The following is a 26065-nucleotide window of genomic DNA, read 5'->3' on the forward strand; positions in this document are numbered from 1 at the left end:
GCACCTGGCGATTGCGCGGTTGTGGTATTCCTTTGATTTGATTGGATGAAAATCTTTTGCATGAGGCGTTTTGCCAACAAAGTACTGCAAGAGGGTCGAGTCAGCTTATGAGCCTGGTGACATAATGTCTGGTGCAAGTGCAAGGTTTAAACCTAATGAAGGAGACTGGATTTGTCCAGATACAAAGTAAATATTCATAAATGACACATGCATATATGGCAAACTAACTCTGTCATAGGTTGATGGATAGTATCGGGCATCGATGAACCTCGTAGGCCCCGGGCGTATGTCCATTCATGATCAGGGTCTCATCTGGCGATCTGCTACTTAAAATATGCAGATCATATATCAGCACGCTATGCTACCACGCTGATATAACCCAGCTTCATATCATCGGGTTAAAAAGCTCTAACTGTATTATCCATGTTTCGGTTATAATAATAACGCATGACTGTCATTCAGTGATATTCAAAGTAATCTGACCATTAAAAACCCTGCAAAGAGGAAATAGTTCTTTTGAATAAGGAATGTTGTTAATTGTGGAGTGACACGTGTACTTGTTATATTTATGACCATCTAGATATTTATGTACTGCCATTTTTTTCAATGCTGTTGGAAAGCATGTATTATTAAATTATTGTACATGTGTCACTTAGAGAATGCACAGAACTACTAAAGAAAGGCATCGTCTCAAATTAAATCAGATGATAAGAAACTTCTCAACTCTTAATCAAACTTATTTGTAAATGTTCTGTTTGGAAATAACTTAAAAATGACCCTTTGGCATTTATTGGCTGAGATAAATATCATGTGTGTCAAACTAGTCCTGAATCAAAACCAGTATGCAATCGTATAAAAACCTATGAAGATTATTATTCAAATGTATTGCAATGTCATCGACCCACTTTCAAGAAGATATGGGTCAATTAATTATGTGATTTGGCCTGTAGCTTGTTGATGAAAAGGAACTTTGACCAAATAAATTGCTTGGAGCAACTTTTTTTATTCACCTTAGACAAATAATATCATGTGAAAAAGTGCACATGGAAACAACCTCAACAAAAATAATCTTAAGGTCTAGAGTAATAACATTGGGCCTGTATAAGACAACATATATACACACAATATGTATGCACTTGATATTAAGTAATTAACTGAAATGTAATATTAACTGTCTAGAGTATCTCAAGATATCTTACAACAATTAACAGCCATTTAAATGGTACCATTTCTATTCTGCACATTATTTTTTGTTCGTTAGACTTTACATTTAGCTAATATCAAGAGTGCCAAATTAATCGACTTTCTTTTTGGATACATTTCTGGCAGAACCGCAAAAGTATATCAAATGTAGCTATTTAGGTCAGTGTGATTTTCCACTTATTTAAGTGACTTTTATATTTAGCTCCATTTCCCATCAAAGCAACAAAAGGTGTGTGTGTGTACTTTACAGACATGCTCTATGTCACATCTAGAGTATTTCCTGTGGCTTTGGCTCATGTTGTACATGTACTACAAATCACTTTCTTTTCAGGTGTGCAAATGTCAACTTTTCCAGAAGAAGTCAGTGTAATAGATGTGGCGCAGGTAAAAAGGGGAAAAAAAGACTGATACCAATTTCAGATCTAGATCTAGACTAACACTATTCTCTCGTCTAATATGAGATATGTTTGAATGTGTGTTGGCAGTTGTAGTACTGTTTCGATGTGGAATTCATTAGGAACGTATATATATTTAAGTGTAATAATATTATCAAATGATGAAGTTAAATCAGTAACATTGATCTCAATATTCTGTAATTTATTTGGATAGACTTCAGGTATAAGTTCAGTCTTATGATTTTGTGTATTTTGTATTTATTGAACAAGATGCACAATTTGATAAATTTACAATAATCTAGATGGCAACTTTTGTGGTGACAGGATTGCATGATAATGATTACAGTGTCAATTAATGTGTTTGGGCCTGGTTTGAAATAAATATATCACATAATTAATGTTTACGCCCCTGGCATTTTGCTGTGGGGGACATAATAGGAGGCATGGTAGTCTTGTGGTAGGACGCCGGGCTCGTGACCGAAGGGTTGCGGGTTCGAGTCACGGCACAGCACTGTGTTGTATCTTTGAGCAAGATTCTTTACTCGGCTTGTTCCAGTCTACTCAGCTTTAAATGAGTATGTGATTGGGCAGTGCTAGAATTATTGAATGCTAGCTGTTAACACCGAAATGGCAGCTCCAGCAAATTACATAACAAAAAGTTCATTTATTATTACATAACATACTTTTAGATTAAATAGCACACTCTTTTTTAGAACGGAAGGATGGTACGGTTTTCAAGAAAGGTGGAACAGAAATAGGAAAGAATTTAGCAGAGAAGAGTAAAGGCCTTTTTAGTGCTGATGATTGGCAGTGTAAAAGGTTGGTGGTAATTCCTACAAACAGCCAAATAACTGAAGCTGTTTAATGAAAACAATAATTTGCAGTTTACAAAGTAATATTTTCGGTTTTGTTTGGTAAAGTGAACTTTATTACACTATGGTATGATGAATTTTACTTTAAAAATCTATTTTCAGAAAATCTGAAAGAAAAACAAAATCACAATCACACACATTCAGTGTCTGAAAGAGATTACAACTGTCCATATGCCTATATTGATGAAATATATTATTTTTTGGGCATTGTCTGTCATTCTGATCATATTCATGAGCCTTTGGACATTTTATTTTCAGTTGTGGCAATGTGAACTGGGCACGAAGAATGACTTGCAATGTGTGTAATACGCCCAAATACGGAAAACAGGAACAAAGAACAGGTACACCAACATACTTTGTTTATATTTCACATATTTATTCTTACCTAAGTCTTCAATCTTGAATTCAAGTATCACTATATAGCTAGAACAGTTACTGTTCATCAGACATTCATGTGGAGTGGAGAATTATGAAAGGCTATGCAAATAAATTCAGATAGGTCAGTCAGCACTATTAAATGTGAACAAAATATCTGTTATTCACTGTATTACAAAATACAAGTAAGTTACTGTTATACAAAATACACGGTGTAAGTAATTAACTGTACTATTTGGTAGAACTTTATATACAGGCATATGAACAAAATAAACAGAACATTATTCAAATTAAATATAGCTAGTTATTGTTTTGAGGGCGGGAAAGGAAAAGAATGCATGGTTAAGATAAATTGATGTGATCGTATGTGTTTTGTAGGTTTTGGAGGTGGCTACATGGAAAGAGATGAAGTTGTTGAATATATTAAAAGAGAGGGTGACAATGAGGATGATGAATTTGATGATGTGAGTTTCTTTTACTTTCGTATTTAAAACAGAACTAGTTTATTAGTACTATTTTCTATATGTAACTTGTACAAGTACATCACAGTATATACCTGCATTATTATCTCAAGTAGGTTATCTACTCCCTGTCAAATATCAGCTATCTGTTTGAGGTTAAGCCTTTGTAAATCTTCTGAAATTTAATTTTTGATTTTTTGAAAAATTGGTTTATACATTTTATAGAATACAAAATCAGACAACAAACACACAAGACTGATGGCTAGGCATTTCTGCCTGAAACAGTCCAGGAAGACTGAAAGGCCTGGCAGTCAGTCTTTCTTCACATGGACTTGTTAGTTTAGTATCTACTATATATATGATAAGGTATCACCAACAGAACTGTAGTCTAGGTCACACTGTAACAGCTAAGGAATATGAGGGGAAAATACTGCTTTACTGGCAAGCTAGCTTTTGCAGTGATGCAGTATAACATGGGGACCCGCTCACTAGTTCAGCAACGTCGAGCGTGGTCAGTAGTTGGATGGGCGACAGCCTGCACGTTACATTTGGTGGTAGCGTAGTGACCATGTAAGGCCTGTTCCCGGTGGTTAGGGAACGTGCATCGATACGCACAGAGAACCTACGGCATTCCCCTGGCCGAGTCTCTTGGAGGGGGAAATAGTGTAACAGCTAAGGAATATGAGGTGAGGGGAAAATACTGCCTTACTGGCACGCTAGCTTTTGCAGTGATGCAGTATACCCGGGGACCCGCTCACTAGTTCCCAAACGTTGAGCGTAGTTTTACAATGCTGTTATTACATTTCCCTGTATTCTATTTCCTGAGTTTTCATTTTGCAAGTTAAGTTCAAGGTCACACATAGGGGGGTCAAAAGTGTAAATATAGTGCTGCAAGATGGTCATATCTCCTGTTACTTATAGGCCACCAGTAATATATAATGTGTTGATTGTAGGCATAACCAAGATCTTTTTATATCTAGTATATACACAATGAATCTTTCGGGCTTCTTGTAATAAATAGTTTGTTGATCATAGGGATAGTACACATCATTTGCCATTGTAATTAGTGACTTTTCTCTGTGATTTGTTGTTATTGTCTTCACTGTATTTTTATGACAGTTTGGTCGTAGAAAGAAAAAGTTCAGAAAAAACAGTTCTGATGCCGTAACTCCACAGAACAATAAGGTGGAATCAAAGGAGGAAGCAGATGAAGAAGAGGAGGAAGAAGAAGAGGAGGACGGAGATATTTCAAACTACAAGATTGATTCAGAGGAGGTAATTAACTCATTTACCCCTGACATATCTTGATGAACTATTCCAACCTTTGTCTTTGAATTGAAAGAGCTCAAATGTGTCTTCAGGGGTGAATGGTTTAAAAGTATCTATTAAATTCAATTCTGAAAAAAGGGATATGAATGTAACTTTTGTTGGCAATATTCAACTTATTAGCATTCCCATGGTAATGTCCTTGAACACTTTATTTCAATGGTAAAAAAAAAAGTTCTGGCAGAAGTAAACAGAGAAAAGAGTTAAGGCCAAGACTGTCATATAATTATATAAATATGATGGGCCCAAATGGGGAAATTTGGTAAATCTTTAAAATACTATATCTTCAGTATGGGTGGTTATGAGATTTTATCTAAATATGGTCTGGAACATCCTTGGGCCAAGGGACTTCAACACAGCATCTTTCCTCAAAATCATCTTCTACCTGAAGAGTTGTATAGATTGTTACAATTTCGTTTGAATTATCTTTAAGAGTAAAAATATATATTGTATGAATTAATTTGGTGTGTCACCTGAGTTTAATAAGTAATTGCTAGGTAGGTGGTTGCATAGGTATGTATGACTGCATGGATGGGTTGTTGTTTTTTCTAGGAAGAAGAGGAGGAAGGGGATTTAAGTAAATATGACTTGAACGAAAGTGAAGAAGAGGATGACAAGAGATCAAATTCGTCTTCTAGTTCTTCTTCAAGATCTAGCTCCTCCTCCTCAAGATCCTCCTCCTCCTCTCGCTCTAGTTCGTCCTCAAGGAACCGAAGGAAGAGAAGCAATAGGTCTAGGTCCAGGTAACTTGGTGGAAAGGGTAAAGGGTAGAGGTCAAAAGGTCAATATCACTATTGAATCTTTACTTTTCTTTGACATCTTAGTTGCTGTTTTTGATGTTGTTAAATCTTACTCTTTCCAGACACATATACAGCATAACATGAAAAGTTGTAATTTTAATTAAGGCATTATGCTACCTTTTTTTGAAATACACTATTCATAAACTTCCACACTAAATAAGGAAATTTTAGATGGACTTATCTATGAACACATTTGCAAGTTACACAAGGAAGAATCTGAATAATTCTAAAATACTAATGGGAGATAACTCTTTAACACATAATCATAGTGATAATGGATAAGGTAGCTCATAACAATAAGAAAGCTACACACCCGTAATTATATTGAATAAAAATCTGTAATATTCGTTGTTTGCATATCAAAGTATTATAGCATAGAATTGAAGCTCTACCGATAGTTTTGTGTACAAGATGATAAGCGCAATTCCTGAATTTCAGAAAAATCTGTGATCAAGTTAATAGTTCTGTACCGTTATACCTGTTGTAGATCTAAGTCTCCAAAATCAAAGAAGCTCAAAGAACGGTCAAGGTCGCCAAGAGACAGGACGACAGGATCCGGGAGGTCGAGGTTTGGTGATAAAGGGGATAATTCTACTATGATGTAGTGGTCTTATTTCTGAATTAATGCTGTATTGATGATATTTGATAATCTAAATGATTTTAATGACAACTTCAGGAGATATTGAAAATGTTTCTTATGATGTGTCCTTTTTCAAATGAGAGAGTAAAAATGTAGCTTAAAGAAAAATTGTGTTTCAGGTCACGTTCTTCCGAGGACCGTCGACGTGACACCAGTAGATCCAGGTCCTCCTCTCATTCAGCTGGCAGCACCAGGGATGGATCAAGGCGGTCGAGGTTTGGCGTTAGGCACAAATATTTGGATTCCAGTCTAACTTTAACATAGGAGCAAGATATCTATTGAATTAGAATGTGACCAAACATACAATATCATTTATCGGTGGAGAAACCAGCTCCCTTTACACATCAGAAGTTAGCTGCGGGAGTCTTGATTTTACAGTTTATCACAATCGTGGAAATTCAAGATATATCAAAAGTGATTTTTAAGAAAGTCACAAATCAGTTAAAATAAAACTTGGTTTGATCTTCATTAACACCAGACTTCTGTAATATTTAACATGATCGATGAAAACTCTTTTTTGTCTACCCTGGTTTTCCAGACACAATATCATATATCTGACCTGAAGGTCAAGTTTACGTTGATGTCAAAAAGCTCAGGTTTTGCTATACAATCATCCCGTGTTAGTAGGTCAACAAGTGTAGTTAGATTATGACTAGTATTCAACAAATATTTCCTGTGGATAATTATGTCTTTTAATCTCGAAGCTATCAAACTAATCATAAACACCCAGAATTAATACTTTTCTATACAAAATTAACTGAAATTATTGTTTCCAAAGACAGCAAGCCTTGTTAAAGATATTTAATTTGATCTTTTATGATACATCTTGAAATAATAAAATATTTTCAGTTAATGAAATTTTTAAATGGGGATGATTTTTAAGCTTGTGTATATTTGAGTTATAAATTTGGTAATATATAAAAAGAGAGGTGAAATCCGAAGAATTTTATATACACTGCACTGTCAGAGGCTGCAGTGTTGAATTCTTTAATATCATATTTATCTGCAAATAAGCCTGTTCTAGCAAATAAGCCCCATCCTGTTTCAAGCAGCATGTTGATTTGTAAAATAACTAAGATTATATCCACCCATTTGCCTCCTTATTCAGACCCAAATGTTCTCACTAGGAGCCGGGGCATTATTTGAGGATAGTATTTTCACATGTTCTGACTAATCGTTTTACATTTTCAGGAACTGAACCTGCGGAGATGACGACATCTACCAACAGTATCCCCTGATTGACTCGCTGCTGCTGCTGAGGACCTTGTATAGAAAGCTTAAAGATTAACCAGACCACTCTCATCTGCAGTCAACTGCCTCCCTAATTGGATTGAAAATTTAGTAGAAAATTGAAATTAGATCAATTGTTACATTAATTTTCATCATTGTTTATAAAGATAAAATATTGATTTTTTTTTCTAAATGGATCATGGAAGGAATACATTCAAAAGCAATAATCTGCACATTCAGAAAAAGGATTTTGGTATAGGTAATATTTTAATATATTGTTGACTGTTGTTGGCAGACACCTTGGTTTCTATGTATGGTGGGATTCCGTCTGTATAGGCTCAAAATGTCTGCGTACTTTGGAATTTTATCAGACTGGTTTCTACTGTTTTTTGCACACAGTGGATCCTCTAAGTCTTGACAGTTTGCCTTCTTTTTATGGTTTCTATGTAGTATAGCCTAGTTTAATCCAGACATTATTGTTTCTGTGTACAAGTGGATCCTTCTTAGTCAAGCCATTGCCATCCTCGTCACTCCAGGGGTTACACTCACTTTCGCTCTCTGTACCCCCGGAATATGTCATAGCAAAATTGAAAGCACACAGCTAGCTATTACAGTGGTCTCGGATAAAACAATCTGACCAATCGTTAGGCTGATACCTGTCCTTTGAAGATTACAGAGGAATGACACTCGACTTCAAAGCCAGTCAATTTTACCGTTATGCAGCCGCGAGTTTCTTTGGTGTACATTAAAGGATCAACCTAATCTTCTTGTCTCATCCACAAGGTGACGCTCACTGAGCCTTCAATTTTGCTACGATATATTCCAGGGGTGCATAGAGCGGGAGTCAGAGCGACCCCTGGAGAATAATGAGGATGAGCCATTACTTTCTCTGGATATTGGGGCCTCTTTACTGTGACCATTTCTTGCTGTATACAATAGAGCCTTGTTGGTCGAGATTCTAGGTTCTGTGGACAGGTTGGGAGGGGTACTCGCCTCTGATAATGTGGGTGGTGTGGGGTCTTTTTACCAAACAAGTTTCAGCAAAGTTCATAAGTCAGATGAAAAGTTAACAAGTATGAGATTCTATTTATCATGTACATTGTTGAGCACATGATAAATAGAATCTCATACTTGCTAACTTTTCATCTGACTTATGAACTTTGCTGAAACTTGTTTGGTAAAAATCACAAGCAAAAGGAACCTGTTAAGATACCCTCTATAAATTCAGGCCCTATATAGATCTTCAGGTCCATTTTCACAGTAGAAGTTAACTTGGTTGACATATTTTCATACAGATCATCAAAAGTAGGAAAACCTTTTTCATCTCAAGAAAATTATTCAGATATATATATTTGATTTTGCATAATAGTATACCAGAGAAATGCATATACCTATACACGACATGAGCTATATAACACATATATAAGAAATTAAGAATCTAATTGAAATCATCATATCTCATCTTAATTTAATATATTGTTTAGCCATGCAAGACTTGCCCTGTAATTCTTATTATAAAGCAATGAAATTTAAATGGTTTAAAGAATGTTGAATAATAATAACTATAATAAAATTGATCCCATAGACCATGTATTTAATAAACCCTGTTAACTTTTTGTCCATTAAGTTTAGGTAAGAATTTCTGTTATTTATGCTTCAATGAAAAATAGATAAGTTTGAATTCCCTGAAGGAACAAGTATGGAGCTTGGACGCACTTTAATTGTATCATGTTTTTTATTTAGCTTTAACATCTCAGTTATTTCACAATGCCTGATGTACAAATAATTCCCTGTGTATCAGTGCGCAAATCTGGAGTTCTCACAATTACTGTGTATTCATTATATAGACACAAGCATATTGGAAAACCAAGGAACAACACTGGATTCGTTACTGACTAGCTGCTAACACACACACACACACACCCTCCCTCCCCCTCCCCAAATGGCTTCAGATAAGTTATACTGTAGAAAGAAATTTAATTTATAAATTCAAAATGCTGTAAATCAACTACAAATTACTCTAAATTTGACCAGGAGATTTTGTGGGGGGTTTTGCAGAAATTCCTTCCTTTTTTTTATTTTTTTTTATTACAGCTGTCGTGTACTTAGACTGAATTTTAGGTGACTTGCTTCAAAACCATACATGGATGTTAGTTGGTTTGAAGAACATGTGTTAAAGATTAATGTTAAATTTTCTGTTTTTACATTTTCATAGTAGTATGAATTAACTCATGTTAGTTAAAACCTTGTGTAATCATTTACATCATATTACACCCAAACAGAGACGTATAATACATTGTATTATGTGCCTTTGTTCCAGAACACAAATAATATTTTAGTAAAACAATATAATTCACTAGTTAAATAGCATGAGAGGTATCTGGAGTGTGACTGTATCTTATTATGGAACATTAACTAATTCACCCCTGACGACTCATTATAACTCTTCCAATTCAAAGGTGGGAATAGTTCATTATGAAATTTCAGGGTTGAATGAGCTAAAAGAGGTTGTTGATGTATGCTATGTGTATATGATACATAATATATGTACAATGTATGTAGTCGGGTTGTCTACGGTCTGGTAATCAACATTTCTCCCATTAGCTGCAAACATGAAATATATTTTTATCATTGACATCCTTTGAGGTACATTTCATTTTTATTTTTTTTTGACTTACATTATATAACAAAAGGTGAGGAAGATGTAGCATGTTGAAGCTAGTATGTGGTGAGTGGTAACAAAATAAACAGAAATTTCACATGAAATCAAGCCATTAAGGATCCCTGTCCCGCTGTACTGTGTTTATTTTCTCGTATATACAGTAACCTCCGTTTAACTTCAGTTTGGATATAACTGTAGCACAGTTGGGTCAGGACACTTCTGTTGACCAGGTAGCTCAATCGGTAAATCATAAAAGTCTGCAAGGTGTGGTTTTCTTTTCATAAATGATTTATCAAAGCTACAGTTATGCTGGAAAAACAGTTTCCAACACTTAGTTACAGTTTTTGACAGTGGTACAGGGATCTTTAATGAAAATCTTAATCAATCCTGCAACCTGTTGTAATCGTGACCATTTGCCAATTTTTAATGATGTCGGATAAGATGGAGCATAGCAGTTTCTTAATATAGTCATTTAATATCAATTATGTTAAATTTTAGTAGTAACAGGATTTTAGAAGAAAAATCTGAATTGATTTTTTTAAAAACTTAAATGATCCATTCTGATTTTCAACCAACAATGTTTAAACCTTTTTTTTTCACGGTAAGTATAAAAAAAAATGTTGCATGGTAATATTTATACCTCATTTGTTTACACTAGCTGATATACAACACAAGTGAATGAAATGTTTTAGTATAAATTGTGGTTTTTGTGCTTCTTTGTTCCAGTTCTTCTGTTAGCATCAATAGTACATAAACATTTAATGTTTGAGGAGAAGTATTGAGTTTGTTGTTTGTGATAAGGAAATTGAACAGCTTTGGAAAAATGTCAGTATGCCTCCTTTTAATAGAAACAAAGTAATTAATCTTTTCCAGAAGTTTTCTATACAAAGGGAAACCTTTCAAGTATTAATTCAATCGGAGGATTACAAAATCACATTTAACAAACAAGTGAACGGTACGATGTTTACACTATTACATATTTATCACATAATCGGCCTGTTATTCAGTGAATTTGCCCGTGTAATATACCCCGAAACGTTTTTCATTGGCTGTGCCAGTCAGAAATCAAATTGTGACCTCATTAATTGTGAATGTCGCAACAAGATGGCTGTCTCCATTTGATTTAACACTCTACATAAGTTTTCAGAGTTATGTGATGAAAAGTATCATAAATTTGTTTTCATATAATATGAGCTTTTATGAATCTCGACTCGAAGTTTTAATTCTTGCTCGCCAGGGCTAGGAAAACTAACAAGAGGCCCAGAGGGGCTGTATCGCTCGCCTGAATATTTAAGCAGTCGTAGCAAAATATTCTCATTAAATATTATATTGCGCTACAAATATTTCCCTCGCAAATTTTGTCGGCTCCATCTGTTGAAACTACCAGCCAAATATTATTATAAGATTCTATGTTTTTTGGTTCTTCTTCAGAAGTTGTTTGACATATTTTCCCCTGTGACCTTGTAAGTAGGTCAATGTCATTTTCCTTCTCGAACTTTGTTAGCTCTATCCTAAATAGCTACCAGCCAAATCTTATGAATCCTTTCCTTTTGGTTCTTCAGATCAAAACCTTTGAAATGTTGTTGACCTCTGTGACCTTTTAAGTAGATTGAGGTCATTTGCAAACTGTGGTGAGCTGTATCCCAGGAAGCCATCAGCCAAATATAATTTTATGCCTTTCGATTATTCAGAAGAAGTTGTTTGATGTTTTTGACATATTTGACACCTGTGACCTTGAAAGTAGGTCAAGGTCATTTTCATTCTCAAACTTTTGTCAGTCTTCATCCCAGGTAGCAATCAGCCAAATATGAAGATTCTATACCTTTTAGTTCTTCAGAGGTTATTTGACGCCAGTGACCTTGAAAGTATGTCGGTCGTTTTCATTCTCAAACTTTGTCGGGCTCTATCCCAGGAAGCCACCAGCCAAATATGAAGATTCTATACCTTTCAATTCTTCAGAAGAAGTTGTTTGAAGTGTTTGATACATATGACCCCTGTGACCTTAAAAGTACGTCAAGGTCATTTTCGTTCTCAAACTTTGTCGGGCCCCATCTCTGGAAGCCATCAGTTAAATATGAAGATTCTATACCTAATAGTTCTTCAGGAGAAGTCGTTTGAAGCGTTTTACATATTTGACCTCTGTGGCCTTGAAAGTAGGTCAGTCATTTTCATTCTAAAACTTTGTTGGGCTCTATCCTAGGAAGCCACCTGCCAAATATGAAGACTCTATACCTTTAAGTTCTTCAGAAGAAGTTTTTTGAAGTGTTTGACCCATGACCTTGAAAGTAGGTCAAGGTCATTTTCGTTCTCAAACTTTGTCGGGCTCCTACCAACGAAGCTTTCTGTCAAATATCATGGATCTATGCCTGTTCGTTCTTCAGAAGAAGTTGTTTAAAGAAAAAGTTGACGGACGAAGGACGCCGCACCATGACATAAGCTCCCTTGCCCTTCGGGCTGTTTAGCTAAAAAAAAAAGGCTCGTTTCATAAAAGGTCATATGAAATGAAAACTCATATAAGATCCTATATATAACATACAGTACAAAATACAGGAAATGCATGAACATTGCACTGGTCATTCACAGCATGCATTTAATCAGTATCTGGTAGTATGCCTATTATAATATCTACAAATCATTTGTGTCTCTCTTGACTCTTGCCAAGAGGCCTAGAAAAATATTTGACCAGTAGCAATTTTGTTGCACTTAAGTCAGGTATGAACTTTGTTGATCAAATTTTGTTAAGCAAATTAATGCCAAATATGAAAACCTATGGCCTTTTTTTAAGTTTCAACATATTTAACCTTAAGAATAAATCAAGGTCAAACTACAATTACAGACCAAATTATCTATATTTTAGACCTTGTGGGTCTGTTTAAAGCTAATAAGATTTTAACATATTTTTACACACAAAAAATGTGATCATGAGAGTGGATCTAGGTAATTTATTTTGGCACAGTGAAGCTACAAGATAATCGGTGTTGAAAGTTGGTCATTAATCAATACAAACTTGATAGCCCTGAAGTTCACCCCAGCATGCTACTGGTCAAATATCACCCCATGCCTAGCTAGCTCTTGAATATTCACAAAAATGTTGCTTGTTAAAAAGATTTTAATAAATTTGACACGTGATGTTGACCTTGAAAGTCCTTCAAGGTCGCATATTTGTGCAAACTTGATAGCCCACCATACTAAATGGACTGGCTATATATTGCCCTACAGTCCTCTCAAGATTATTCAGAAGAATATATATAAAGTCCTTTGATAAATTTGACCTTAAAAGTGGGTCAATGTCATTCATTTTAGCAAACTGGCCCTTAAACCTTTCATGTCTTGCCTCTAGCCAAGTAGCGTCACCCTAGGCCTCTTAGTTATTAGAAGTCCTTTAAAACAATGGAAGCTACACTATATGTGCCAGGTGAGATAACAGCAAAATATTTACATTAAAAGTATCATTTCAAAGTATTCCCTTTTATATGCTCAATGCCCTCCCTAATGGAACATTTGTTTGGTAAACCATTCAAAGTCATGACTCCAGGACCTTAGCCGGACCATGTTGGAGTGAGCGAGTCTGAACAGTCGCGCTGCTAGTCTTGTCATGCCAAATAAGTATAAGCAGGTACATGTATATATGTTTTTTAGATCCTTTCAACAAAATATGGTCTATATAATCACGCATCTTCTGGAAGAGAAACTATTTTATAAATTATGACCTCCGGAATTAATAAAGTCCTTCTCCCCAGTTTTCAAGCTGTCCACCACTCCTTCAGACCAATGGTGAGCTAAAAGAGTTCGAAAATTGAGAAAATTTACAAAATGCCCTTCAGAATGTGCAAGACATTGAAATGTGTCTTCTTTTTTTTTACAAAATCAAGCAATCAAATACACTTGAATTGCAGCAAAAAGTACTATAAAAATAAAATGATTATTACAATTTTATATTTTTTATCGAGTGCCATGATGTTTACACTCGCACAGAACTATAGTGATCATAAAGTAAAAACTAAGGTGATCATAAAGTCAATAAATAGCCTAAACATATCAAGTACACTAACTGGAGATATTATGGTATGTTCCTGTTAATCTGTTTCCACAGAGACTTTTTCCTGTTTAGCAATCTGACGGAGTCCTTTGTGCTTCTCTCCATCAGTTCTGCTTCTCCTTTGTCAAAGAACCTCAGCTTAGCCTCTTGTTTAACAGGCAATTCATGGCCAAAGATCCCCTGTGTGACGGGTCCTTTATCATCCCCAGTTGTCGCTGTGTTTGATCCCAAGTAACCCATCATAATTTGTAGATCATTGTTTGTCATTTCTGTATTAAAAGTTTTGGTTGTAAACGTAGTTGGCTGTGTGATTTGAGGAACATTTTTGACACTTTCTTTATCAATCCCTTTCAGTAAGTGCTCTTGATCCAATTCATCGCATTTGGATTCCTGATCATCATTGGACTTATCGGTAGGCCTTTGCCTACAAATGTTAATTTTCCTGCGTTTAGCTACATGTAAATCCGAAGCTGTCTTTTCTTTTCTTACTTGTTCATCTTTGGAAATTTCTTCAGATGGGAATGTGTGAAGGTTGACAGATTTGAATGTATTTAGATACCCAAGCATCATTTCAGAGTCCTGTATTGTTGAATCTCTGCAGATTCTGCCTGACCCTGTTGTATCTGAATCACTTGTAAGTTCGGTATCATCACTACTGTTCGATTCGCTACTAAAATGACCCCGTTTAGCAGGGTGCTGATGTGCTCTTTGCTCAAATTCGCTGATTCCATCTTTTCTTTGCGGAAATTTATGACATGCTGATGCCTCTTTAGAAATGGTGACTCCCTCTTTTAGCCTGGAGAGTACAATATTATATCCACTGACCGTCTTCTTAAAAGTTCCCTTTAATTTGGAAGACTTCACCTCTTTCATCCTCTTATTTGAATCTGGAAATGATAATTGATATGTGTAGCATTGAAAGCTGTAATACAACGAACAAAGTCCTTCGTTATTGACCCATTTCCAAAGTAATTTGTCTTTCTCCCAAAAAACCAGCTTAAATCTGAAATTCAAAAAAAATGGATAAAACGTTGTATAGATGTTTCTGGTTACCCTTCCTACCCTAAATTTGTGTGCCTACCATTAAGTTTTTTGGCAATTACCCAACAAGTTAAAATTTCTGTCCGATGTGTAGAAATAGATTTCTTCACAAAATTTTAATCTAAAATATTGATAGCTACTTTGACCTACAATGTAGTACCTCCAAGTCAATAGGGACCTTCCAAATGGATATCAGTCATCCAAGTTCAATTTGATCTGGTGTATCATTCAAGAGGTATATATATATTTACAGCAACTGTGACCTTGAGCTTTTCCCCTAGTCGCTCTAAAATCAACAGGCTTTTTCCCTTCCCCTACAGCCATCATTTCACCCGAAATTGACATACAATGTACATGTAACTCTTCCAATATTAGCATCACAAAAATAACTTTCTTGCAAAGTATTAGTCTTTTTATGGCTACTGTGACCTTGACTTTTGACCCACTTAACCCAATCCAACACAAATCTTACACTTTCAAAAGGGCATCATCTACTGTACATCTAGATTTGGTGTAGATCTCGTGTATCTTACAAGTATCTCTAGGCTAAACCCAACATTTTCTCAAAACTTGTCTGTTTCAAGCTACATGTACTATGACCTTGACCTTTGACCTCGTAACCAAACTCATTAGAGATCTTCCAATTCTCAAAAGCTATCATATACTGAACAGGAAAATTTGGTTTACATCCGATACATTGTTCAAGAGATAGTACATGACATATGGCGAAACAAATATGTTCTATCTGCAGCCACTGAGACCTAATATATTTACCCTTGACTTCATGAACCCAAAATCACTAGGCTTAATTCTTCCCCTCATTGGGTCATCATTCACCCAAATTTTACAAATTTTACTTAGGATTAGTTGTTCAAATTTTTCAAATTTCAAACAAAAATTTGAGGGTTGGAGCATAAAAAAATGGCATGAAAGAACATTTGAATCTGATAAATAACAACGGTGGCAGACTTACAGAACTTCTGCGTGGCCGTTTTATCATTATCTGCTAACAAGAGGGACTGCTCAGCTTGTGCTGCCCACTTGTCCACAACATCACTAGCCCATCCAAAACTGGTCACCTCGGGACCAATACTGCTCCCCTTCTTAATGTCAAACTTCCAGGTCTTCAACAATGCCTCATTTCTCTGGAATCAAGCAATACTTTCAAATATCAACACATGTACAAGTGCCCTATACAAGGGGCCCAATATATACTAGACTGGTATAATTCAATTGCTATTTAGTGCTGTTGACCAATGTGACCTTGAAAGTAGGTTAAGGTCATTGATTTACACGAAACTGAAAGCCCTTCATCACAGCATGCTACTGGACAAACATTCAGAAGATGTTATTAAAGCAAAAGTTGACGCTGAAAGACACATGACATGAGTTAATTCACAAGCTTTTCCACTGAGTGCTCGGCAAACAAGTTTTGTAAGATCAGCAACAAGAAATTATGACAGTATTCGTCCACTGATTAAATTCACGGAGACAGTTTTACTTTCAGATCACAATTGACACCTGTTTCAATAGTAAAAATAATTTTATAACAAGATCTTTAAGGGGGGGGGGGGGGGGGGGNTTTTTGTTACGATGTATATATATATTTCCATATTTTTTCAAATCGGTTATGCTAGTTATCATGATATATTTCTAAGTAATGACTCTATACAAAGAATTGATAAAAGTAAATACCTTTACTGATGTTCCTGTGATATTGATCTCACTTAAATCCTGGAAAGCAGACAAGTACTTAAGGACACCAGTACCAGTAATTTCTTGATTATCTGTGGAGGAAAATGGCCAGTGTACAACCTAGAATCAATAGATACTATATATCAAAGCACTTTAATTACAAAGAAACATAACAAGTCATCATAGTCTAAATTTCCAAAAGCTACATTACAAACTGATGACTATACCTGATAAGTTGAGCAGTGCAAGCTTCCTCGGACCTGCCCCCATCACTCTGTAAGGTGTAGTCAACTTCACTAGTCCCTTGTCAGTCAGCTTGTTATGTCTCAGAGACAGACATTTTAACCTGAAATTTGTATACATGTATATACACAACAAGATTATCACTAAACTTGCCAAGGTCCAGTATGATGAAAGTATTGCAAGGTAATCCATTATCCCCCACGGGGAATGAATTCTTTCTTAATTTACTTATCTGTACACCTATCTCAGGATATAGGTCACTGTGACATGCTTCTTGTACTCCACACTCCGCCAGCCAAGACATACTTGCATGTCAAATCTGATTACTACAGGAGAAATACTAAGTATAGAAGATATGCCCCAGACATTTTTTTGAAAAGGATGAGGTGAAAGGTCAAGCATAGGTCACAGTGACCTACATTTTGTACTTTGCACTCCACCATCCCAGGATGTACTGGCACCCAAAATCTGGTTACTACAGCTGGTGAAAAAGCTGAGAAGATATACCCACCCCTGACAATTTATTTCAAAAATTGAGGTGAAAGGTTAAACCATAGGCTGCAGTGACCTAGTTTTTTATTGAGACTCTGCCATGCCGAATCAGGATACTCCAGGTGAAAGAGTCAAGAAAATATGCACCGGACAAACTTGTTCAAAGGATGAGGTCAAAGGTCAAATCATTGGTCACAGTGACCTACTTTTTTAATGACACTCTGTAATCCCAAGATGTACTTGCATATATACCAAATCTGGTTTCTCCAGGTGAAACAGTACAGAAGATATGCCATGGACAATCGTTTTGGACCGACTGAGTGCAAACCTATACATGTAGTCCCCCCAGGAACCAGTTGGGGACTCATTATATGTTATATACACTGTACATCCCTGATGAAGGGAAGCTGACATTGCTCTGATATGATAAAGATCATGGGGGGTAGGTCCAGGGGTCTCAAAACTTCCTCCTCATCCCATTTCTTTCACAACATTTATAAACATCTTTCTTTTTCGCTACAAACATCAAGTCTTATTAAAAGTCTTTTACAATCTCCAACAACTTTATGAGAAACAATCACCAAACCTTAAGTTTGATTTGGATAGTCAGTCCCTAAATTCTTTGCCTCAAATTAAAAGGTACAATGACTTACTACTGAACCATAAACTAAGTTAAAGATATACATGCATTAGCTAAAAATAGGGTTGGACTAATGAACTTACTGCGGGAGATGCTGGCCGATGTGTGGTAATAGCTCATCGTCATCTCCTAGTCCACACTCTGCCAGCTCCAGCTCAGTCAGGTGTCGGAAAATCTGTATATGGTCTTTATAGAGTTCAAGACTTGACCATCTCCCACTCATACTCAACTTAGAAAGGACAACTTCCCCGTAAGCTTGTGTGAACAGTTTAAGTCTTTGCAGACAGTCATGGTACTCATCATCTTGATAATAAAATTTACAACTGGTTTCTGCTGCTCTGAAGATCAGTTCACCAACTATTTCTGGAAAACCCACCAATGATTCCACAAGTTCAAGATGCTGAGAAACATAGTGTATAACGAGTTTCAGCAGTGAGATGGGTGTGGTGACTGCATGTCTAGCTGATTCACTCTCAAACCTCGGATTCCCCAACAACCCACCATAGTTGATACCTGGCATGATCCTCTGAAAGAAAGATATGTAGAGGATTAACATACATGTATCCATGATCATATGACCTTAAGTTAAGTGTTGAGGTCGATGAACCCAAAATAAACAAGAGGCCCAATGGGCCTGCATCGCTCACCTGGTATAAAACTCACACTTGTAACCTTAAAAGTGATCTATAATAAAGCTACAGGCAAAATATCAGTATTTATGATTAAAATTCGTTCAAAAGACCCTGTTAATTTTTTTTAAAACATTTCACCCCTGTGATTGAAAGTCGAACAAAGTCATTATGTTGAACACATTGTATAGCCTTTCATCTCAGGATGCAACTTGCAAAGTATAAACATCCTGGGACCCATGGTTATTCANTCGGTTATTAAGAAGAAGTCGTTTAAAGTAAAATATTGATGCCGGACGACAGACGCCGCACCACGGCACAAGCTCACTTGGCACTTCGTGCCAGGTGAGCTAATAAAAAGTTAAAACTCATTATGACAGGAATCACAGAGCTGCCTAATATATGGTACCCAATTATATGTATGTACTTTAGTACACAGCTTTCTGTTTAAAACATCTCTGCCACTTTTCCATTCAGGTATCAGTATTCTTGATTTGCTGTTTTGTTTTAGGATAAGTACAGGACAAGCCTAGCACAGCCAAAGAGACTAGCAATTTATGAAGACCACAATTGTGCCTCTCAAATTTGTGACACCTTACTCTTTATTATTTGGTTTCATATAAATTAACAAGATTCCAAGAGGACTTAATACAAATGCAGCTCGACTGTTCATCTATTTTTAGTTTAATATGGACAGTAATGATCATAGTATGCAGAATACAATGTATCAAAAGTGTCAATACAACAAATAATTAAATATCAACTGAAAACAGACAAACAAGAGGCCTGAAGGGCCTATATACATAAGCCAAATATCATGATCCTATATGCCTGATTTGGTCATCCATAATAGGCTATTTTTATATTATATGAAATTTGACCCATATGACCTTTAATTTAAAGTGGGTCAAGGTCAACATAGCTCATTTGAATCCATTAGTTGAAATTGCTTCATTTTTTTAGATACAAGTAGATGATACTCACACTCACTGTATCGGAAACACAGATAATTACATAGATTTTAATCGGACATATAATTAGGATTTATTTACTTGAATTTCTTTGTTTAGTTTAGTTTTATTTTGTTAAACATCCTAATAACAGCTTATATATATTAATAGGTCATTTATAAAGGGCGTGCCTCCATGTTGTTGTGACGAATGCATGCTAAATGTGTATCATCATGTGTGCAGGAGACAGACAGAACTTTGTAAAATATAGACAATTAACCCTTTCACCCCTATGTAACTTCAGTAACCTCTTCCATGCATTGATTTGGATGAGTCCATTATGGTCTACAGTGGTTCGGGAATTATTATGGAATTCCTCTATTCTGTCTTTGCGNGTTTTACCTATTTTCCCTATTCGGCCCCGCCCATCTGCCCCAAGGGGTGCCACACCCACCATTTATACAAAATTGAGTCCCCTTGGCCCAAGGATGCTCCAGACCAAATTTAGTCAAAATCTACTTGGCCGTTCAGGACTAGTAGCGTTTTAAAGGAAAAGTTGACGGACGGACGACAGACGCTGCGGTATGGCATAAGCTCACCATGATCTAATATGTCCACCTCATTTTATGTCCCAAAACAACTGTAACAAATTATCAGGTTCCTGCACATTGACTAGCACAGGATTATGATACACGCAAATAAATCAACAATATATTTATATCTGTTATAGGTCTGAGAATTTCCCGAAGTTTGTCAGTTGTCGTTCATACCCAACTAATTCTCAGGTCCCTATGCTACCCAAGTGCTCAATATCCGTCTAGGATACAGACTACTGTTACAGAGTGGCTTTAAATGTAACCAAGAATCGAAACATGGTTCCGAAACAACGTCATAATCTTTAAGAAGAGAGAAGTTCCTGGTATTGTTACCTACAGCTAGCCAACTTTCAGTACTTATTCTCCGATTTTCCTCTTCAAACTTTCGCGCACCTGTGGTAAAATCTAAATTTCGACTCCACCGGAAATTGTTTTCCGCACATGCGCAGCCACACAAAATACTTTTGACAGCTGAGAAACAGAAGCAGAATGTTTGATGTTGCTCTGAGAAGTGCTGGGGCTGCTGTCGTTCTGGCAACATCTAGTGATGATAACCATCCACCAGAGAATATGATAGACGGGTAATCTTCTACTTTATATCACAGCGAAAATGCTTTGAAAATGAGTCGCGTTTGTACGTGTGTGTGCATGCGGGAGGGGGGGTCTGTACTTCGTTACATTTCATTTTAATGTGATAATTCTCTCAAGTACAAAAACAATCTAAATTCCTGAATCTTGTATTGGATGTGAATCATACATGTATATGACAATATTTGCCTTATTTCTCCCATACTAGTAACAAGAAAAAGTGAAGGCAGACCACTGATTTCTCTGATATTCCTTAGGCTATAAGTTACATGTTTCCTTGACTTTTAAAGTAATATTGCTTTTCCATTAGGGAAATATAACTTATAAATGAAAAAAGAGAATGAAATCAGGTGGCACCAATGTTCAATCCATCATATTTCATAGAATATCAATGAGTCATGGTGATGGAATATATTGATGGTCTTGGAGTTGATAAACATGGACAATGTGGCAGAAACTTATATTTAATACTGGACCATATCTTCCTGGAAACTTCAGATTCAATCATCAGTACATTTGTACTGAGCAAGATTTCAGACAAATAATTAAGTTATCCAAAATTTAAGTTATTATATTTCACTATTGTTGTTTCATATATAATGTTATAAGCCACTTTCATAGTGTAGTACATGTTTTTCCTTACAGAGACAGTCAAACATTCTGGACTTCCACTGGAATATTTCCACAGGAATTCATCATAACATTCACATCAGTAGTCAACATCGCGAGGATTGAATTATGTTGTTCGAATGGTAAGACAAGTGTCATTGTTCATGTTATAAGCTTAGTGTAAGAAAATACACTAACTGGACACTAAACATATAGAAAGTACATGTCCTTCTGTTTACTAATAAATGATTCATTACATTAAACTGAAGATAGAATTCTGGATATAATAATATCACACGTACGTCTTGCCAATTTACCAGCTACTCTCCCTATTTTGGAGGAAGACTCTTCAATTCCCTTACATTTAACATTTCCAACCAGTGAAAAAGCTAAACTTTTCATACTCTAGGATCTTATTATTTCATCTGAAAGAATAACTCAAAATATGTCATTTTAAAGTGTTATTTTTCTCTAAGGGATATATATACAAATATTTTAAATTTATGTTTGTATTTTTGAGCATGAGAAATCACCCCCAGGAAAATTTCAAATGGTTTTCAAGCATGGTCACTGTGTTATGCACTGAATACAAATCAACATTTTTTTGTCTTACATATATCTCAGATATAATATCCCTTTCACTGTTATGTGAGAATTAAGGCATTTTGACAGTATTGAAGAGTTAACGATGGTGAGAAGAACAAAAAATCCACAGATACACAGTACATGCATACATTCTGGTAATGACAAAAAGCGTCTTGATGCAATTCCTTTTTGTGTTAGAGTTAAAGAGATTTACAGAATCTTATTAAATATTTTTGGAGTATATTGGAATGCATATATGCACATTTAACAAGCAAAGGAAATATATCAAAAAGTTTTCTTTTCAGTGAAAGATGTTGTTTTTGAAAAGTGCAAAGACTCTGATCCAATAAAGTTTGAGAAGATAACAGAAAGAGGTAAGTCCTATACTGGCATGTGTACACTCAAGACTGCTGTTGTTACTGAATACCTTCGGTGTTCTCCTATAACATAAGAGGCTGCTGGTATAATGCGGATATGATTTTGACGACTGTGACGCCTGTCAAAAGTATTTCGCCATGTAAACCTCTAACAGTTTGATTAACCTCCCGGTCCAGATAAATTTGATTTTGTAACAAAACTTGGTGACTTCTTATTAAAGCTTTCTACACCCTGATTACATATATATATATAAGTGTATACTTGCTGTGTAAGACTTTTGATATAAAGTTTTTGTAAATAAATGTACATAATTATTTTTTCCAAATACGTTGAAAAGTTTGATAGTTTTACAGTTGTTACCCACACAAATGTTGTCAAATTTGTTCACCTCCACTGGACTTTACTACATGTATTAGAATGACACATATGAAACATTTATATTAATTTATGTCTGATCTAAATTAAGTGTTATAAATATCTTGACAACATGATAAGCGATACCAGATACCAAGTTTCGAATGATGGGGATATCTTTTCATGTTCTCATGTTCTGTGTTGTTGGATATAAGCTTTCCACTTTTGTCATATGATCAGTAATGAAAATTGCAGTTATCTCTTCAGTTTCAAGTGATCGTGGTCCTAAGTTGAATGAGGCATGTTTAATGAGTGTATGAATGAGTTTTAACTAGTTCTGAGATGCTATTATTCACATAATTTGAATAATGATAATGATGAGCATTTACCAGCTAACAAGGTTTGTGTGTTTGTACTGTTTACTGTACTGATGAGAAGAGATGATAAAATACTTCTATGGTCGGACTAGTGAATTCTATTTAAAAAATCCATCAACTAGGATAGGCTAAACTTTGCTGATCTTTGTTGACATGACATTGGATCTCCACCCCTACCCTGTATGTTTAGTGTACTAGTTTTGCTTGTTTAACTTTTACAGAATTGACACATGGTGATGGCCAGCTACAGAATGAAGACATATCGGTGAACGGAGTGGAGGCTCAGCACCTAAGAGTCGTGATAGAATCGGCGCATGACCATTTCATATCTATACACAGACTCCATGTTCATGGGAACGCTGTTCGCGGATAAATCTATGATACAATTTGTATTTTTGTTTATAATTGTGAATCATCCTAACTTATTACTATTTCGTGTGGCGAAGGAGGGCTGTAATAGAGATAAAGGCTTAGTCCATTTTTAACAACTCAAATGTACAGGAAAAATCGTCTACATTGGAGAAATACAAGTCATCTTAGACAACCTGGAGATGTAGGTTGCTGTCATTGACCAGCAGTTAGATGAATGATTTAACCCTGTCACCCCTATGTAACTTTGATAAAATCTACCATGAATTGATCTGGATGAGTCCATTATGGTCCACAGTGGTGAAAGTGACTGATTTGCTGATCTGCTGATCATCCATGTCTGTAGACAGAGTTGCCCTGTTCCTGGTCACAGATGGTATAGTACTGTTCGGTCAATCTCATTGATGACTATTGATAATCCGTCCACTTGTTTATATGTATCTGATATGTCTGAGGAACGCGTTTTCTCAAGCACTAGTTTTATAATCTGTTTCAACATTCCATCAAATATATCTGAAATAACAAAACATATCATTGTAAAAACAGTTTGAAACATTTTTCAAATAAATGTTTTTATATTTTCCCTATGGTTTTGATTTTTTTTTATCTGTCTGTTTCATCTTTACATGTGTGTCCTGAATTCTGTAACAGATACAAATAAGAAACATTTAGATGACATACATACCTCTTACATCTATACTTACACCTATACTTGCGTGCATACATACATCATCATACATACATATGACCCTATTTATTCAATGTTACTTCAAATAATCTATGAAACCATATCATTATAACAATACACAACATGTTAGATTTATTAACCTTTACACAATATATATTTACACTTATAAATCTTGGATCAATACAGTCTAAGGGGAGATAATATACCCTCAGCATTACATTTAGCATTAACTTGGAATGATACTCAAAATACAAACTTCACAATAATATATAGATATATGTGTACCTGGCTATGGGCCGAATTCCTCGACTCTTCCAATTGTAATCAATATTCAGTCGACCCAGGGTCCTATGCATAAATAAAATACTACATGTTACAATGGTTCTAATTACTCTTAAAGCATCTTCACCAAAATAAAACCAATATATGTACCAAGATATCTTATCAATCTCAGTTACTGCAGGAATACAATAAATGCATGAAAATGGTTTTATGTTCAGGCCCCTATGAATTTTACAACAGATTTGCATTACTTTAAATTCGACTTTTATTCTTCCAACATTTTGTCAGACTCAAGTACATTCAAAAGGTAGCAATTACATATTTTACAACATTATACAAACTACATGTTAATAGAGAAGAACAAATAGAAACTTACAGGAGTATGAAGCCATGTCCAGCTTCAGCAAAAAGTAGTAGAATAGTAAATCACACAAAGAAATATCTTTCTTACAGACAAAAAGTGGAGGGAAAATGAGGACCAATAAAAACATGTTTAGTTCAATATCTCAACCGATGGTATCATCATCTTATGTCAGGTGATCAATTAGAAGGTTCCACTTATAGAAGTATATGCTTACCTGTAATATACCTATACAGGTAAAGTGGGCTCACCACCACTCACACACGCTCACCTTTCAGATCACTCTAGCTACAGGTAAATACACACACAATGACATATACATGGACAATACTTGGATAACACATCGTGCTTGGTGAAAGGTAAAATGATGTGCTGATGATGATGCTAATTGATGCTAATAAAATAATACAACACTTAGGATTAAAACTTACTATATACACTCTTTAAGATTTTAACCCTGCCACAACAATATAATATTAAAATATCTTTTTAAAAATCCATGGATTAATACCTTTTGTGAAGAAGTTCCTTTGCTGGACAAGAGTGTGTGTGAATCATTCTTCTGTTCCAACTATAAACTGTAAACATACATATTTTAAATATGTATGTTTACAGAATCCATGTAGCTATTGTTTATTCACGAAGATTGACCAAATTTCGTTTCTTTTCGTGAGACCGATTGAAATTCGTGAGAAATGTGTCTCACACAGTGAGGATTTTTTCTGAAGCAGTTTTCGTGAGTCTCACGCCGAAATCGTTAAATGTGGCATGTATGATATTTCTGCAGTTATCTTATTTTATTGCATTTAGCCCTTCAAGTACTGACGGGGGGCAACTATAATTTAGTACAGTAGTCACTGACTACTGTGCTAAATTATAGTTGCACAAATTGAAAGGTATATATGTTTGACTTTCCTATTGCATGTATTAACTGTGGGTGTGTAAATTCAAAATACACTAATCTGTGTTAAAATTTGACAATATGCATGCTAAAAAAATTGAGTGCTCAAAAATGAGTACCTATGTATTTTCACACAGGGACGACATGAAAATGAATTATAATTAAGGATGCATGTTACTTAACATGGTTTTTCCAAAAGAGTTTGACAATGAGAAACGTATTAATCTACCTTATATAAGTAAAAAAGGAGAATTCATGCAGTTATATTTCTCAATTTGAACATT

At 35.4% G+C, this 26065-nt stretch overlaps 2 protein-coding genes and 1 long non-coding RNA gene across 6 annotated transcripts; 2 read left to right on the forward strand and 1 right to left on the reverse strand.

The window, feature by feature from the left end:
* The first annotated feature begins 38 nt into the window (after positions 1–38).
* Positions 39–8373, forward strand: LOC110448877 (zinc finger Ran-binding domain-containing protein 2-like). Of its 3 annotated transcripts, XM_021495368.1 has the most exons (10): positions 39–186; positions 1535–1587; positions 2312–2417; positions 2729–2811; positions 3224–3309; positions 4426–4581; positions 5185–5375; positions 5920–6000; positions 6192–6287; positions 7264–8372. In XM_021495368.1, the coding sequence occupies exons 1-10, from the start codon at positions 125–127 to the stop codon at positions 7268–7270; spliced, it is 921 nt and encodes a 306-aa protein (XP_021351043.1). In that variant the 5' UTR covers positions 39–124; the 3' UTR covers positions 7271–8372. The 3 variants fall into 3 exon arrangements, with proteins under 3 accessions (XP_021351043.1, XP_021351035.1, XP_021351051.1); XM_021495360.1 differs by having other exon boundaries at positions 6192–8373; XM_021495376.1 differs by lacking the exons at positions 6192–6287; positions 7264–8372 and having other exon boundaries at positions 41–186; positions 5185–5413; positions 5920–6002.
* Positions 8374–12350: 3977 nt separating this feature from the next.
* Positions 12351–20869, reverse strand: LOC110448896 (leucine-rich repeat-containing protein 42-like). Of its 2 annotated transcripts, none has more exons than XM_021495398.1 (6): positions 20623–20699; positions 18198–18640; positions 16967–17085; positions 16740–16831; positions 16018–16189; positions 12351–14890 (listed from the first exon to the last, which is right to left on the reverse strand). In XM_021495398.1, exons 2-6 carry the CDS (start codon positions 18632–18634, stop codon positions 14025–14027), a joined length of 1686 nt encoding a protein of 561 aa, XP_021351073.1. In that variant the 5' UTR covers positions 18635–18640; positions 20623–20699; the 3' UTR covers positions 12351–14024. The 2 variants fall into 2 exon arrangements, with proteins under 2 accessions (XP_021351073.1, XP_021351063.1); XM_021495388.1 differs by having other exon boundaries at positions 12365–14890; positions 20627–20869.
* On the forward strand, positions 20781–23424 carry LOC110448905. Its single transcript, XR_002462795.1, has 3 exons — positions 20781–20870; positions 22377–22445; positions 23402–23424. It is a non-coding gene; the product is annotated as an uncharacterized LOC110448905 (long non-coding RNA).
* Positions 23425–26065: the final 2641 nt, after the last annotated feature.

Source organism: Mizuhopecten yessoensis, unplaced genomic scaffold (assembly GCF_002113885.1).
Source record: "Mizuhopecten yessoensis strain PY_sf001 unplaced genomic scaffold, ASM211388v2 scaffold431, whole genome shotgun sequence".
Taxonomy (NCBI): Eukaryota; Metazoa; Mollusca; class Bivalvia; order Pectinida; family Pectinidae; genus Mizuhopecten; species Mizuhopecten yessoensis.

Bases quoted from the DNA above. Each gene is read 5' to 3' on its own strand.
- LOC110448877 (XM_021495360.1), top strand. From the start codon at position 125: ATGTCTGGTGCAAGTGCAAGGTTTAAACCTAATGAAGGAGACTGGATT. The intron at 5,376-5,919 runs GTAACTTGGTGG...TACCTGTTGTAG, and splicing joins AGCAATAGGTCTAGGTCCAG to ATCTAAGTCTCCAAAATCAA. The intron at 6,001-6,191 runs GTTTGGTGATAA...ATTGTGTTTCAG, and splicing joins ACAGGATCCGGGAGGTCGAG to GTCACGTTCTTCCGAGGACC.
- LOC110448896 (XM_021495388.1), bottom strand. From the start codon at position 20,830: ATGTTGCCAGAACGACAGCAGCCCCAGCACTTCTCAGAGCAACATCAA. The intron at 17,086-18,197 runs GTAAGTTCATTA...TACAAATTTCAG, and splicing joins ATCGGCCAGCATCTCCCGCA to GTTAAAATGTCTGTCTCTGA. The intron at 14,891-16,017 runs GTAAGTCTGCCA...TATCATTTCCAG, and splicing joins AACGGCCACGCAGAAGTTCT to ATTCAAATAAGAGGATGAAA.